The sequence below is a fragment of the Chinchilla lanigera genome, unplaced genomic scaffold (assembly GCF_000276665.1).
Source record: "Chinchilla lanigera isolate Chin_1 unplaced genomic scaffold, ChiLan1.0 scaffold00021, whole genome shotgun sequence".
Lineage (NCBI taxonomy): Eukaryota > Metazoa > Chordata > Mammalia > Rodentia > Chinchillidae > Chinchilla > Chinchilla lanigera.
The window spans coordinates 16099360-16114403 of NW_004955422.1; the positions used below are offsets into that span (position 1 = coordinate 16099360).

At 54.8% G+C, this 15044-nt stretch overlaps 1 protein-coding gene across 10 annotated transcripts in view; it reads right to left on the reverse strand.

Annotated features, from left to right (window-relative positions):
* The window catches only part of Ano1 (anoctamin 1, calcium activated chloride channel), a 149089-nt gene that overhangs the window by 34834 nt on the left and 99211 nt on the right, over positions 1-15044 (reverse strand). For all 10 annotated transcript variants that reach the window (XM_005384242.2, XM_005384241.2, XM_005384240.2 and 7 more), the window contains 3 exons: positions 12614-12678; positions 11692-11826; positions 7533-7693 (listed from right to left, as the gene is read on the reverse strand). In XM_005384242.2, coding sequence (XP_005384299.1) covers positions 7533-7693; positions 11692-11826; positions 12614-12678 — 361 coding nt within the window. The remainder of the gene's footprint in view (positions 1-7532; positions 7694-11691; positions 11827-12613; positions 12679-15044) is intronic.

Consider the following 15044-nt stretch of genomic DNA (forward strand, 5'->3'; position numbering starts at 1 on the left):
TTATATATGGAAGCTAAAAGAGCTGAATTCACAGAAGCAAAGAGCAGGGTAGTGGCCACCAGAGGCTGGAGAGGGTAGAGGAGGAGGCGTGTGGACATACAGTTAATGTAACAAATCCCAGTGTTCCAGGGCACGGAAGGGTGATTATTGTCAACAATACGGTGCGGTCTAATTCAAAATCACTAGAAGAGGGCCGGGGATGTAGCTCAGCGGCATACACATACCAGGGATGTGCTTGCCTGGCAAGCCTGAGGTTATGAGTTCGATTCCTGGTACCAAAAAAAAAAAAGTATTTAAACCAAGCGTGGTGGTGCACGCCTGTAATCCCAGCACTTGGGAGGCTGAGGCAGGAGGATTGTTGCAAGTTCAAGACCAGCCTGGGCTACAAAGTGAGCTCAAGGCCAGCCTGAACTGCACAGTGAGACCCTGTCTCAAAAAGACAAAAAAAAAAAAAAAAAAAAAAAAAAAAAAAAAAAAAAAAAGAGAGGACCTGGAATATTCTCATCACAAGAAATGCTAAGTGGTTGTTTTTTGTTTGTTTGTTTGTTTGTTTGGTTTGTCTTTTTGAGACAGAGTCTCACCATGAACTCACTTTGTAGCCCAGGCTGGCCTCGAACTCCCAACGATCCACCTGCCTCAGCCTCCCGAGTGCTAGGATTACAGGTGTGCGCCACGCCAAGCATTTGAGATGATGGATAAACTTAAATATCCTGAGTTGATGGCTATGGCATATAAATGTAGCCGGACATCCCACAGACACCATAAAGACAGACACAGAAATCCTGCTGGGAGCCTGGCCCTGAGCAGGTGGCTGGTGATGATCACACGCAGGAGGAATGATTTCCATTCAGAGATATGAACCTGGACACCGAAGCTGTGCAGGCTACATGCCATGCCCAAGTGGGACTGCAACCTAATCCCATTTGAGTCCAGGGTCCACACTTAACCTGTCCTGGAAAGACGCTCTGTACAGATGCATTTTCCTTAAGGGAATCACAATCACAGTCATAACTGTAAGTCGGATAGTGCAAAGCGTGTCGCTTTATGGATGAGGAACACAGGAATGGAGAGGTTAAGTGTCTTGCACAGGGTCACGGAGAGAGGCAGCAGGTACTGAATCCAGAGCACGCACACAGCTTACTGTCTTAGCATGATGACAAGGGCCTCCTCTGACAGGACCGGGACCAGAATGCAACCTGGCAGCCAGGCTGTGGAAATGATCCACCGGCATAATTTGTTTGGCTCAGCCACATTTACAAAAACAGACACGTGCCCCTGTCCCAGGCTGACACATTGTATCTGACTGTCACTTTCCTAATACACTGGCTATGCACTGCGTATTTGTGTGGCCCCAAAACTTATTCATAAAGTGAGGGGCTAGGCTCAGCCCTAAAGTGATGGTGTTAGGAGACGGCCTGTGGGAGGTGACCAGGTCCTGAGGATGGGACCCTTGTAAATGCCCTTGTAAAAGGTCCTTCTGCCCTATGAGGACACGGTGAGAGGTGCCATCTGTGCCTTAGGAGACGAGCCCTTACTACGCTCTGACCCCTGAGCAGTGGGTGTGTGGGGCTGCAGTGCAGTCTGCGGGTCTGCTCAGGACAGCCAGGGGCCAGCCTCACTAACTACTGCTCTCTGCACAGGGAAGGGGCTGCTCAGTGCAGACCCCCTTTTGGCAGCTGGAGGGTGGAGTGGGGTCTTCTGGGAGTAGCAGGGGCAGGACTCACTCCACACTGAGCTTGCAGTGTACACGGTGGGCAGAGGCCTCCAGCCCTTTGCTTCTGGACAGAGACACCCGACACCCTGACTATTTATCCCCTGAATATTCTGCCTGTGACCTGCCACTGGCCTTTTAATCTCGGAGGACAATCGCACTCTAACTCCCTTCTGTCCCCACCCAGCTTCAGGTGACTCAGTGGGGCCCAGCCCAAGCGGGTGTCACCCACACCTCCTGCATCTCATTCAAGTCAGGACCATCTCCCCCCAGCTTCCCACAGCTGGGCTGAAATCCCATAAGCTCCTTTGTTCCGCGTGGGACTGACAGGCGGTGAAAACCCATTATTATGCTATAATTTCAGAAAATTGATCCCAGCAAATAGCTAAATGGGACTCAAAGCGGCTCAATGTGACATCTTATTTAGGGCTTTGAAATGTCAGGCATCCCGGGCAGGAGCAGTCAGAAGACTGGAGGATCAGAGCGCTGGCTCCGGGAAGATCGGCCCGCAGGGATGGGGGAAGACACGAAAACCCAGACCTGAACGGGCTGGCAGGGGGGACCCAGACCCCACTCCCTGAGGAGCAGGGCTGGGGCTGCTGTGTGCAACTGTGCAGCAGAAACAGAACAGCTGGAGGGCAGGAAAAGGACACAATGGAAGAAGAGACTCCAGCAGGAAAATGATCCCATAGAGGAAAATGAACGAGTAATTGAATGAGGAATAAAAAAAAAAAAACCAGGAGCTCTGCGCTAATTGCACTTCACAGCCGGTGTGAAAGAGCAGGGCGGGGCCTTGTCCTTACCTCTGCACTCGCCCTGCAGGCTGTCGGGGGTGGATGGCTCCAGACTGCTCAGGCCCACCTCGTTCCGCCTGCTGTTTCCGTCCTGACTTAAATAAGCTCCCTTTTTCCAAAAGGCTTTGTGGGGGTAGTTTGGCTTTTCTGTGACTTTTTTTTTCTCCAAAATGGGGCATGTTGGTTGAATCTCTGTTTGAGAGACGGGCACATTGGGGTCTCCCCTTCCCCAATCTCGGGAGAACGAGACCCTCCTGGCTGCTTGGCCACTGAGGCCAGGGGCAGAGGAGCTGGACAACACTCTGAGGGCCGAAGCAGCGGGTGTTTGTGAAAGCAGCAGAGTCCCACCCCGTGGGCAGTGTTGCTGCCTCTGTACCCCTTACTGCCGGGTTTGAGTCCTGCTCCCCCAAGAGGGTGCCTAATGGGTAGAGAGATGTGACCAGGGCATCCACTAGGACATTGCAGGCAGACAGGCCAGGCCGTGGATCTGCGATCATTCTGTTAGCTGTGTGATCTTGGGAAAGTCACTTAACTTCTCTGTGCCTCAGTGTCCTCATCAGAGAAAATAACAGTCCCTCCTTCTGGGGCTGTTTGGGGGCTTTCTGAGGCAGACCTCACAGAGTGCTAAGACAGTCTACACAGGGAGTAGACCATAGTCAGTAGACGATAGTCAGTCTACACAGGTAAGAGGCGTGGCTTTATGAAGACCGATGAGGAAGCTGTTCCAGGTAAGTGTATACATTTGAGGTAACTGTGTCAGGACTAAGCAGGGCTCCGCTGGGCACAGCTGGTGAGCAACACAGGAACCAGAACAATGGGGCTCACGTCTGGCCTCTGCCTCTTGGCAGGTGTAGGCTGGCCATAGGCTGGTGCAGGTTGCTTCATTGCGCTCATCTGCCCCATGGGGTCCCATCACTGTGGAGGCGTCAGTCTTTGCACATCAGAGCTCAGCATGGGGCTGCTCAGCCCACCTGAGTGGCTGGTTGCTCTGTTGTGAAGGAGATGAAGCTGGCGAACTGACAGAGGCCTCGGCATAAGGCAGAGTTGCGATCTGAGCCCCAACCCAATGTCCCAGACCCTGGCTACATGTCCTCCACATTTAAAAACAAAAAAACCTGACGCCCACTTGTACCAGCCAGGAGGACCCAAGCACTGGCTCCCGGCACATGCAGGCTCGGCCTGAGCATGTCCACATCACACTCATTCTGTTTCCAGCACCCAGCCCGGGTGGGGCCATTAATGTCACCACCTCAAGGACAGGGGAGGGCAGTGCTGGGCTCTTGAGAACAGCAGCCACTTCTGGGAGTGGGCAGATGGACTGGCAGTGAATCTGGACAGAGGGATGGGTAGGAAGAGAGGACGGGGCCATAGGTGGATCAGAAGCTCCAGAAAACCACAGACACGGGGCGGCTCCGAGCTTGCTCAGCATGCAGATTCCAGGGCCCTGGGCCCCATTTTAGCAGGTCAGGTGTGGTGCCCAGGAGTCTGCATGCTTTTGGTGCTGATGCATGTCACCTGTGTGCTCTACCTCTGAGCTACACCCCCCGGGCCCAGGATCTGGGCTTTTGCAAGCTCCCTGAAACCCCAGCCCAGGGTGGAGGGTCGCTCAACAGTGGACATGTCCACAGGGGACGTGACAGAGGCACTGCAGGGGGCTGCGCCATTCCCAGGGCTGACGTGAGGCTGGGGTGACAGCCCCTGGGGAGGGCAGGATTTGGGGTTGGACATCTCCAGGGTACCCTGTGCGACAGAGGAACAGCACTTAGTGGAGACACCCACATCTCTGGATGACTTGGAGCTCACACCAAGTGAGAATTAGCAGAGGACTCTACACCACTGCAGCCCTTTATGGGGGTGGTCATGACCAGGGGCTCGGGGTGGCTCTTCACAGAACTTTAAACTGGGAAAGAGGGAAGTGAGGAGACAAGTCAGGGACCTCCCAGGGTCAGGGAGGGAAGATGGGATGAGGCTCCCATTGCCTCTCTTGCACCTTCGGTTCAGCTGCTTTCCCAGAGTCCAGCCCCCACTGTAGGACAAAGTGCCTTCTTGTCACAGGCAGTCACAGATGGGAAGGTGGTACATCTCAAGGTGGGGACTACAGTCCCTTCCACAAAGCTCACAGTGGTCTCCAGCAAAAGCCACAGCTGCCAGCTCCAGTCAGAGCTAACTCCTTCTTAATCACTGCAGGAGCTTCCTCTTCTGTTTACAGCCTCTGCCTCAGGCAACAGACAGGAAAATATCCTGGACACAGTGGTGACCTGCCCTGGCTTCTGGTTCCTCCTTGTGAGAACACTAAGTTCTTTATAGCATGTCCTTGCTGGCCTCTCCAGGATAGTCCAGCATCTTCCTGCCTATTCCCACAGATTTCTTCCCTGGGCCTATATCTTACCACAGGGCCTTTGCACATACTGCTCCCTTGGAATCCTACATGGTGAGCTTTCGGAGGAGTGGATACATCGTTTTTTGCTTCCCATGGTTTGCTGGGGTGCCAGATATGTGACACACTCCATCAATACCATTTGGTAAATGTCTCCTACATGCCAGGCACACTGTGGGCACTTTCATATAGGATTTATTTAGTCCTCATGACACTGCAGTGTGATGAGGTGGCACCGACAACATACTGTACTGAGTGCCAGTGGTGTGCTAAGCCGTGCTGAGACTGTATCCACGATTTCATCTCATCTCAAGCCCATTTTACAGATGAAAATCTGAGCTTACAGTGAAGAGGCGGTGATGTGGCAGAGCTGGAGCTGGAGTCTGGGGTGGGGGTTGAGTGCACACAGGGGAACTGGCTGTCCACAAAAGGTGGCACTGAATGACCTCCTAGTGGCTGGGGTGGCTGGGCTCCACGAGGCTCACGTGTATCCACAGGCACCCTGCAGACCCCCAGTGGGTGTTGGGTCCGCAGCTTCACAGGGATCTAGGGGCCCTGCGTGAGGGAGCAGAGCTGGGTGGGGACCCCATGGAGATGCTCTGATAGGCCGGCCTTCCAGCCCAGTGTGCCAGGGGCTGCAGTGCGGACAAGGACAGGATGAAGCCCATGCCAAAGGGTTTCCCCAAAGGCCCCCTGACTGCTCTCTAGTGGGCTGGGGAGAGAGAGGGCTGCACAGCATCTGCCGGGAGACCCGGACCCACACCCTCACTGGTACCCAGCTGGCCAAGCACCCAGCCCCGCTGCCAGTGCTGGAGTGGGAGGTGAGGACAGGCCAGGTTCTCTGCTCCCTGCTCCTCGGATGCCTCCCAGTCACACAGGGGCAGCTACACCCAGGCCCAATGTGGGAAGTCAGGCCACACGGATGTGAAGCCCAGCTCCTCTGCCTCCTCTGCCTTGCTGAAAATGCTCTTGCACATCCACAGAGAACGCTCCAGACCAGACAGAGCTTCTGGAGCAGGAGAGGGTGCTGGACTCTGGTGGGGGAAGATGCAGGCACCAAAGGACAGGCAGGGGGAGGCGTGCAGCCCACAGACCAGCACCTGGGCCTCGGGCTTGCTCAGCCCTTCCCACAGCCATCCCTGGCTGGCTGCAGATCTGGCCCTGTCTTCCTGGTCCAAACCCACTCTGAGGAGCCAGCACCGCTGAGTGGCTGCCCCTCAGTCAGGAGGAACCTGAGCTGGCATCATAGGGCCTGGACCTCAGGGAGGCAGGCACATCTTTGAGAGACATGTTGTTTCCACTTAGGAACGGGATGCATCTGCTCTTCATGGATAGAAGTCACACAGACAGCGAGGCACACAGAGCCATGAAGAGCGATCAACTTTGGTACACTGGGCACCCAGTGTTCACATGCCCATTGGGCACCCAGGTGGCAAAGAAAGAGCTGGTGCACTTTCCAGCCCCAGGACTGTGCCCTGCAGCAGGGGCCAGGTGAGACAGCAGGAAGCCAGCAGGGCTGCTTTCTGGCCTCTCCGAGTGGCTCTTCTGCCACAAATACCCGCTTGCCATATCTTCAGAGCGCAGCCAAGGGCCTCACACCTCTCCCAGGAAGCCCTCCTGACTTCCCACCCTTCCCTCCTGTGCTGTCTCTGTGCCTGGCCCCACCTGTTAGCCCAGAGGCTCTGGATGAGAGGACGGAGGCCCCAAGGACCAGTGGGGACATCGCGGCTATTCACCACACAAATCCCAAACCCTCAGCCGGCTAACACTGTGATGAGTCCTGCTTGCAGACAAGGGCCAGCCCCACTTGCTAACCAGAAGCTGCAGACATGCAGCAGCCAGCCCTTACCAGCCTCCTACCTCCTGAAGCCAGAGTTGGGAGCCAGAAGGGACTGGGACCAGGAAGCCCCCGAAAGAGGAGCATTCGCCTTGGCCCAGTGTGTAGGGCACGGGGTTTGGAACTGTTGCTTTACTTCCTTCCTTCAGTGATGGTATCCAGACATCTACTACACAACTGTACACGTGCTGCCCTATATTGCCAGGCTCTGTCCCGGAAGGGGACACTCAAATGAAGAAGAATCTACTGGTAGCACAGGCCACTGCTCTGCAGCACCCTGGGAGCATGTGTGTACACGTGTGTGTGTGTGTGTGTGCGCGCGCGCGCCTATGCGTACGTGTCTGCCTTAACTCCTCAGAGGCTGTGCAACCCCAGAATATTCATGGCCTCTCTGGACCTCAGTTTCCTTGTATGAGAATAGGCACAGGAAGCTAGCAGGGAGGCCATGAGGAACTAAGGAGAGACAGTGTCCCCGGGCCTGGCCTGCAGGGATCACGGTCAGCATGGGCAGCATGGGCAGCATGGTAGGGGAGGCTGTGGAGCCCTGGCCACCATGTACTGAAGCAGCTGCCCTTCTTGTGCTGACAGCCCAGGACACCAGTGTCTTCGGACTCTCCTGGACTGTCCCAAGGGGCAGCTGGCTCTTGGCAGGGTCAGAATAAACCCCCAGATCTCTGATCAGCACAGACCCGGTGGTGTGGCAGTCATTTCCACTGCAGTCTGGGTGCACCCCTGGCAAACCCCACTATGGGTGCTTCAGATAAAAGGCACCATGTCACCACTGGCGGCCCACACACTGCTGGTCTCGCTTACCCCACAGGGCCATGAAGACAGAGAAGAAGACAGTGGCTGGGTTGTCGAAGAGGTGGCTGGCGCGGGCCGTGGCACAGGCCGAGCTCATCTTCCAGTAGCTGCAGGTCTTGTCACAGAGAGGGCACATGGTGATGTTGTACCTCTGGTCACACATCTCCATGCTGCAAGAGAAGGGTGGCCCTCGGCCCCTGTCACTCGGAAGGGACACCTCCTGGGGCCATGCTGCGGTGACGAAGGCCCCTAGTCCACACCACAGCAGAGACAGTGAGGCACATCCGCTGGCTTCAGTCACTATTGTCCCACTGCACTGCCCAGGGCCAGGTGTGACACCCATGATGTCGCTAACCTGAGCTCTGGCCACAGGACCCCAGGCTTAGTGTGAGGCCCCAAGCTTGCTGCCTTAAAATCCCTCATGGTGTCTCCGCAAGGGCCCTGTGATGTCATTTTGCATGGGGTTCTGGGACTCTATAACTGACCCTACTTGTGATGCATCCAGGCTTGCCTGATGCAGGAGGGGAGCAGAGTGCTTCCTCCAGGGTGACTCCAGGGTAGTGGTGCTCACCAACCTGCTAACCAGGGTTAGCCCCACTTGCTAACCAGAAGCTGCAGACATGCAGCAGCCAGCCCTTACCAGCCTCCTACCTCCTGAAGCCAGAGTTGGGAGCCAGAAGGGACTGGGACCAGGAAGCCCCTGAAAGAGGAGCATTCGCCTTGGCCCAGTGTGTAGGGCACGGGGTTTGGAACTGTTGCTTTACTTCCTTCCTTCAGTGATGGTATCCAGACATCTACTACACAACTGTACAGCCTGTGTCTCACCAACCCTGAGCCAAGCATCTCCATCAACCCCCCTCTCATCACTGGGCACCATCAGAACTGCATTAAGGAACCTGGGTTCAAGTTTCCACATGGATATCATCTGGCCAGGCCCTGGGACACAGAAGGAGGCAGAGAGTGAAATTCAGTGAGAACTCTGACGCTTCCGGAGGCACTGGGCTGAGCACTGTCAGATAGCATCTCTCTTTGTGCTGGTGTGCAGCTGCCCTGTGGTGTAGACTGGGCATCCAGACATGACAGTCACTGGGTGTGCTGGACACTCAGAAGGCAGAGAATGGGCGCCGGGACTCTCCCGGAGGCTGGGATGAAAGGAAGACATCCCCAAGATATCCAGGCTGAGGAAACTCAGTCACGGCAGGCTCCATCCTGCTGCGCAGACAGCCATCTGGGGTGCAGCCACACACAGCACGCAGGGGAGGGAGCTGCGTGAGACCCGAGGCCCCAGCCCAGGCTCTCTCCTGTGCAGACTGAAAGGCCACCAGTGGGTGAACAAGAGCACTGAGGACGACAGTACTGAATTACAAGCCCACCTTTGCAGATGGGGAAAGGAGCCTAGAGAAGGGAAGTAATTTCTCCAGAGCCAACAGCACAATGGGATTTGAAGCTCGGTCTCTGACCTGTCAAACCCTATGCACAGAATTGCTCTCGGGGGCCACAGAGGTTCCCTGCTGAGGTCGGGTGCCTGGGCCAGGTGCTTGACAGACTGTCCTATACTCTGTCTCTTCCCACAAGTCCTCTAGTTTCCAACTTGGCCTTTCTTCCTGGAAAATGAGGAAGAGGGGCCAGAACACAGCCCTTCCAACCATGACCTTCCCTCAACTCTCTCCTTCCTGTGAACTTGGACCAGACCCTGATCTACAAATAGATGCTCAGGCAGGAGGCTCATTCCCAGGGGTTAGACGGTCATCTGGGACACAGCCAGAGTGGGTGCTTTCTGTTTTGCTTTTTAGATTTCTGGATACCCATGAACTTATTACACAATCACACCTGGTGCATGGCATTTGGGGTTTAGAAACATCTGCCACCAGCTCTGGGGGACGCTGCTCCATGCCCAGGAGGGAGGGCGTCCCGGCTCAGCTCTGTTCCTTTACTGGTGGCTCCCACACGTCTATTTCAGGATGGCACATGTGCTACACTGTGCTGCCCGGTGTTGTGCCTGGCAGGGGAAAGACGGAGGAAAGGTTGCTCTCCCAGAGTATCTGGGGAGGTGTGCATACATGTGTGTCTGTGTGCGTGTGCACGGAGGAGTTGGGGGGAAGGGCCAAGCACCACAGGCAGTAGGAGAAAGTGTGCTCTAGCACTGGCCACTCTAGGTTTGAACCTCAGCTTTAATGTTTCGGGCAAGTTCCTCTTAACTCCTAGTCCATAGTTTCCTCATCTGCCGAGTGGAGGTGCGGATAGCAACGACTGGGTTGCCAGGAGGTTGAAACAAACCAACATGCGTGCCTGGCATGTTCAGGACGTCTCTGATGTCCCAAGCCCTTCCCCCAGGGGACAGTGGGTGAAAGGCAACCCAAAGGGATGACCTTGCCTGGCGGGTTGGGGAGAGGCCCTATGGCCTCTCCTCCCTGCCTCCACTTCCAGTGCAAATGCCACCAGCCAGACAATAAGCCTTTTCCGGCTGGTTTTAACTCAGCCAACATAAAGACAAGGAGCATGAAGATCTTTTCTTCAGGGAAGGTGGGAGAGGCATTGCATGGCAAGATGGCGCCACATGGGCTGCTGCCTCCCTGCTGGATGGACTCTGGGGAGACCAGACATCTCCTGTTTCTATACGAAGTACTGACCGGGCGGTGACCAGGGTTGGGACAGGCTGGGCACTGGCTTTGTCTCTGGCACCAACTGCTGTCTGCATGTCTGACCACGTGACAGAAGGTGGCAGAGCTGGCACTGTCAAAAGGATCCTGGTGGCCTTTCTCGGGAGCCCACACCCTGGGCTGGCAGGGCTTCCTCCCCTCAGGAGGGAGGGAGGTGGGGGCTCCCGGGATCACTTCCACTTGCCATTTCCCTCAGCCTTGAGCTCTTGCAGCAAAGCCAGCCTTAACCCCTCCTCTAGGTCTGACCTTCTTTGCTTTTTACCCTAATCAAACTTAGGGTGCAAGGACCTCACATCACCCTAGCAAACAAAGGGACAAGCTTTCTCCTGCCTAGGACAAAAATAGCACTGGATGGGGCTGGGCCAAAGGCCTGTAGAGCTTTGACTCTGGGTGGGTGAAATATTTGAGGTGTTATTCATGTCCTAAATCATTTAAACAAAAATTGACCAGATATAGTCTTTCTGGACTGCTAAGAACCAGCTTCTTCTGAAGTCCAAGGACTCACTGGCTCTTTACTGACCAGAACTGGTGATGAATACTCCAAACTATGGCTCTATTTTGAAGATACTTCACAGGGTCGCTAGAAAAGTCACTGAGCAGCTGTCTTTGGACTCTTTGGAGACCATGAGCTTCTGCAAGACAGGTCCAGTTCAGATTCCTCAGATTCCCCGTTAGGGTCTCAGTTCCCTAGCACAGTGATGTGCACAAGGAAGGCACCACACAAACATCAAGATGCTTGTTGGCAAGGTGTCCCTGACAGCTCGGGGCCTGAGCACACACGCACAGTGCTCCTCAGGTTGGCAGGAGATGGAGAGGGGCTCACAGAGGATGATGTGGACTTTGGGAGAACAGAACTCAGAAACGAGCTGGCTGGTCTCCGGGGTCTTGGTCATTTTGTGGAGCCCCTGCTGTTTGTCCTAACCCCAGGTAACTAGCAGAAGGCACATGGGGTCTCCATGCAAAGACCTGGTGGATTGCATGGCACCATCTCTGGCTGTGGCTTGGCCCCCTTCCCATGAGATGCCCCACGGCCCTGGGCATGATGGAAGCAGCTGCTGCTCGGCAGGCTGGGCTGGTGGAGTTGGCCTCACTCTCACACCAGCCTGCACCAAGGTCTCCAACATCGGTCTCTCTTCCTGACTGCCCAATGGTGCAGGGAATTTTCTTACCATAGAGTGAGCAAACATTACATAGAACAGGCAAATAACAATGATGACAACAATCACTTCAAAGTATGAACGTGGGTCTGGTATTCATTTTAAATCTTTCCCTGAATATGAAACACACCCTAGGAAGATCATGGCTGAGAAGGACGCCTATGCATTTAGATGGTCATGAGCACTTCATTCTGACAGCTTGTGGCCAGGCATGGGATTTCTCTGGAGGCTGAGCGTGTGCACAGGAAGTGGCTGAAGGCCACAGTCCTAATGGATTCTGTCCCTATAAGAAGGGAAGTGGCTCTGGGGCAGGAAGGGGGTGTGGCCCACAGGGGAGGGGCTGCCACCTACCTGGGGATGTTCTGGTCCACTGTGGCGCATCCGTACAGGAAGACAATGATTCCCACGACGGAGGCAGGGATGAGCATCTGGGTGTATGCCCCCAGCCAGGCGAAGTACAGGCCAATCTTCTCCCCGAAGTACTTCCTACACCCAGACGCAAAGCCAGAGACACATTTACTATCATTCATGCTGTGGGGAAAAACGTGTCACCTGCCCTCCGCAGCAAGGACCCACTCAGCCTGGGGCTACAGCTTCTGTTGCCCAAGAAGCAGAGAACAGGGCTCTAGGACACCTCATCAGGCGTGAGGTGCTCTCTGCTGTTCCTACACATCCCCACCCGCTTCTCTAGTGCCCTGGGAAGGTGGGTGCTCCTCCACCCGTGACACTGGTGGGAGGTGTCTCTGAGGCTGTCAGCCCCACTCCAAGGCCCGCTTGGGGTAAGGACTAGAATGAACCTTGGCATGGAGGTGCCAAGAAAACCAGTGACTGCTCCTATTGAGTGCCTTGGAACCTCTATCATTTAAATGGATTTGTACGAGCCAAACGCTGGTGTGCAAGTCCCCACAGGCCATGCTGCCCAAGCTGGCAGCCCTCCATCTTGCCTTGTGGAAATGGAGGTGGCCCTGGATCTCCCCAAACTCTGGCAAACCCAAGGCAGCTCTTTCCTTCTGCTCCACAACACCAAGACGCCAGGGCCAGGCCAGACAGTAGATTCACAAGGAGACAGCAAATGTGATGGAAAGTGCCTGTCTCCCAGTCACTGTGAATAAACGCTGCCCCAGATCCTCCCACTCAGCCTTCAAGCTCTAACAGGCCCCTGGGTAACTGGATATTCACAGTGGTTGAAACACAGGGACTCTACCTGACTGACATTTTACCAGGGACCTGCTTCCCGCTGCCTGAGGTGCCAGGCTGGATGGGCCCCACTTACCTGACCAGGTCGATGGGCTGGTACTTATAGAAGACCCCGTAGCTCGCCCATTCCTCATACAGAAGCTGGAGAGGAGAAGTGTGAGGAGCTGGTGATAGGGTCCCATTCTGAGGCCACTCCCTCCAGAGCACAGTGGTGCTATAGCCATTACCACATCACTCATTCATTCAACAAACACTTAGTGAGAGCTGGCTGTGCACTGGCCAGAGTGAGCCTGCGTTTCTATTTTATTTTATTTTATTTTATTTTTTATTTTATTTTTTTGGGGGGTTTTTCTCCGGTACCGGGAACCGAACTCACGACTTTGCGCTTGCTAGGCAGGCGCTTTTGCCGCTGAGCTAAATCCCTAGCCCCTGAGCCTGCGTTTCTAGGTGAAGGTGGGGCTGGGGAAGGTGCTCCTGGCAGACTGCGGAATCTCAGCTCTTTGTGATGTGACCTACAATGCCTGCCATCACCAGGCCTCTCTGTTTGGGATTTTCGGTCATGCCGGTCAGATACCAAATCATTCTTTACAAAGGATGCGAAACCACCAGGGTTTTGAGCAGAGAAATATCAATGGCAAAAAAGAAAAAAAAAAAATCTCATGGGCTGCAAAGATAGCTGGAGGTTTATCTCTGGAGATGGGCTGCCTGATTAACAGCGCTGGTGGCATAAATGAAAGTGACACACACCCTGCCCGCCCCCCAGGCTCTGGCAGGGATGGTAATGAGCTTGGAGGATTGGAAGCCTTGTGTGAACACGCAGAGGCATCCTGAGGATGATGTTGTGGCAGGATGGCTGGGTAAAACGACCCCTCCCCTTATGTGGGCAGTCACCAAATTACTGAGTCCGAAGGGCTACGAGGAGGCAGGGAGCCCTGGGGGCCACAGTTATCCCAGGCCCAGGGAAACTCCCCTTCTGCCCACCTCTGAACCTGTTCCCAGGGCCAAGCCGTCATCCAAACCCAGAGTCCAAGGTGCTGGCAGGGCGGGGGCCCCCCTGATTTCTTCCCAGCCCCTAGAGGGTGGCCAGGATGGGAGACTGTCTCCAGAGCCTGGGGAATCTGAGCAGCTTGTTTGGGTAACCTCAGCGACCCTAAGTGATGAACAGGGAGAAGCCCCCTGCGTTCCATTCCTGCCCCTCCCTGAATGCACAAACACAAAGGGCAGCTCCTGAAACCCTCCAGTGGGCCTTGAGCCCTGACGCGGGACTTGGAGCTATAGCCTCACAGCCAAGGTTGGGGAGCGAGGCGGGGCCAAGGAGCACGCGGTGAAGGCTGGATTTTTGGCAGAAGTGAACAGTGGGGGCGCTATACATGTGGATGAGCTGGGTGGGGTGGAAGAGAGGCTCAGGGCCGTCCTTGGGGATTGCTACCTGCAGTGAGGGGCATCTAGGCTGCATACACCTTACAGGGGGACACTTTCTCCCTCTTGCTCAGGTGCAGAGGAGCGGGGCCCCCAGCTTCCTCAGTGAGTCCTTCCCTGCTGGAATCAGGAGCTGATGGCAGGAGGCAATGCTGGGGTGGCCACATGGACTCATTGTGGGCCCCTGCCTTTTCACACTGCATGGGTCCTCTCTCCCTAACATTTAAATATTTTTTATTAAAAAATATTTTTTAATGTTGAAATAGGGTCTTGCTAAGTTGCTAAATTGCCTAGCCTGGGTTTGAAGTGGCAATCCTCCTGCATCAGCCTCCCAGAGAAGGCATGCTTGGCAACACTGAAATTTAAAACCTGGCAGGGGTACAGTCTCCTAGAATCAGATCTCCTGTGGAGACGTGAAAACATCACCCCAAATATTCTATGTGATGACTGAACAGGTATACCCCCAAATTCATATGCAAAAGCCCTGACCCCCACGTGACTATGTTGGGAGAGGCGACCCTTTGGGAGGTGATCAGGGTTGAATGAGGGGTCCTGATCCTAGACTAGTGGCCTTATTAGAGGAAGAGACACAAGAGGTATTTCTCCCACCATATGAGGACCAGGCTAGAAGGCAGCTGTCTGCAAGCCAGGAAGACAGCCCTCACTGGGACCGAGCGGGCTAGCACCTTGACCTTGGACTTCTGGTGCTACTTGGCTCCTGGAGCTTGAGCTGACTAGGACACTCTCCCTCCCTGACTTGAGAGATCCTGAGCTGATGGGCAAAAATTCCTTCAAGTGAGTCTCAGCGACTCCAGGACATGTAAGCAGCTTGCAGGGAGCCCCAGCTCCCTGAGTGTGGAGGGGGACCCAAGGATCTACCCGCAGGGGGTATCTCCATCTCCCTGGGGCTCCTTCCAGGGCCCTCAGAAATAACACCCTGGTGAGCCTGGGTGCTATGTTTCATCCAAAGTCAATACACATACCCCAAGAAGCAGGGAAGAAAATTACTTAAAAGAGCAAAATACGTTTTAGTAAGTTATGAGGGAGCCTCACAGTGCAAACTTTGGGTTTTGCCTGCCTTGATCTTG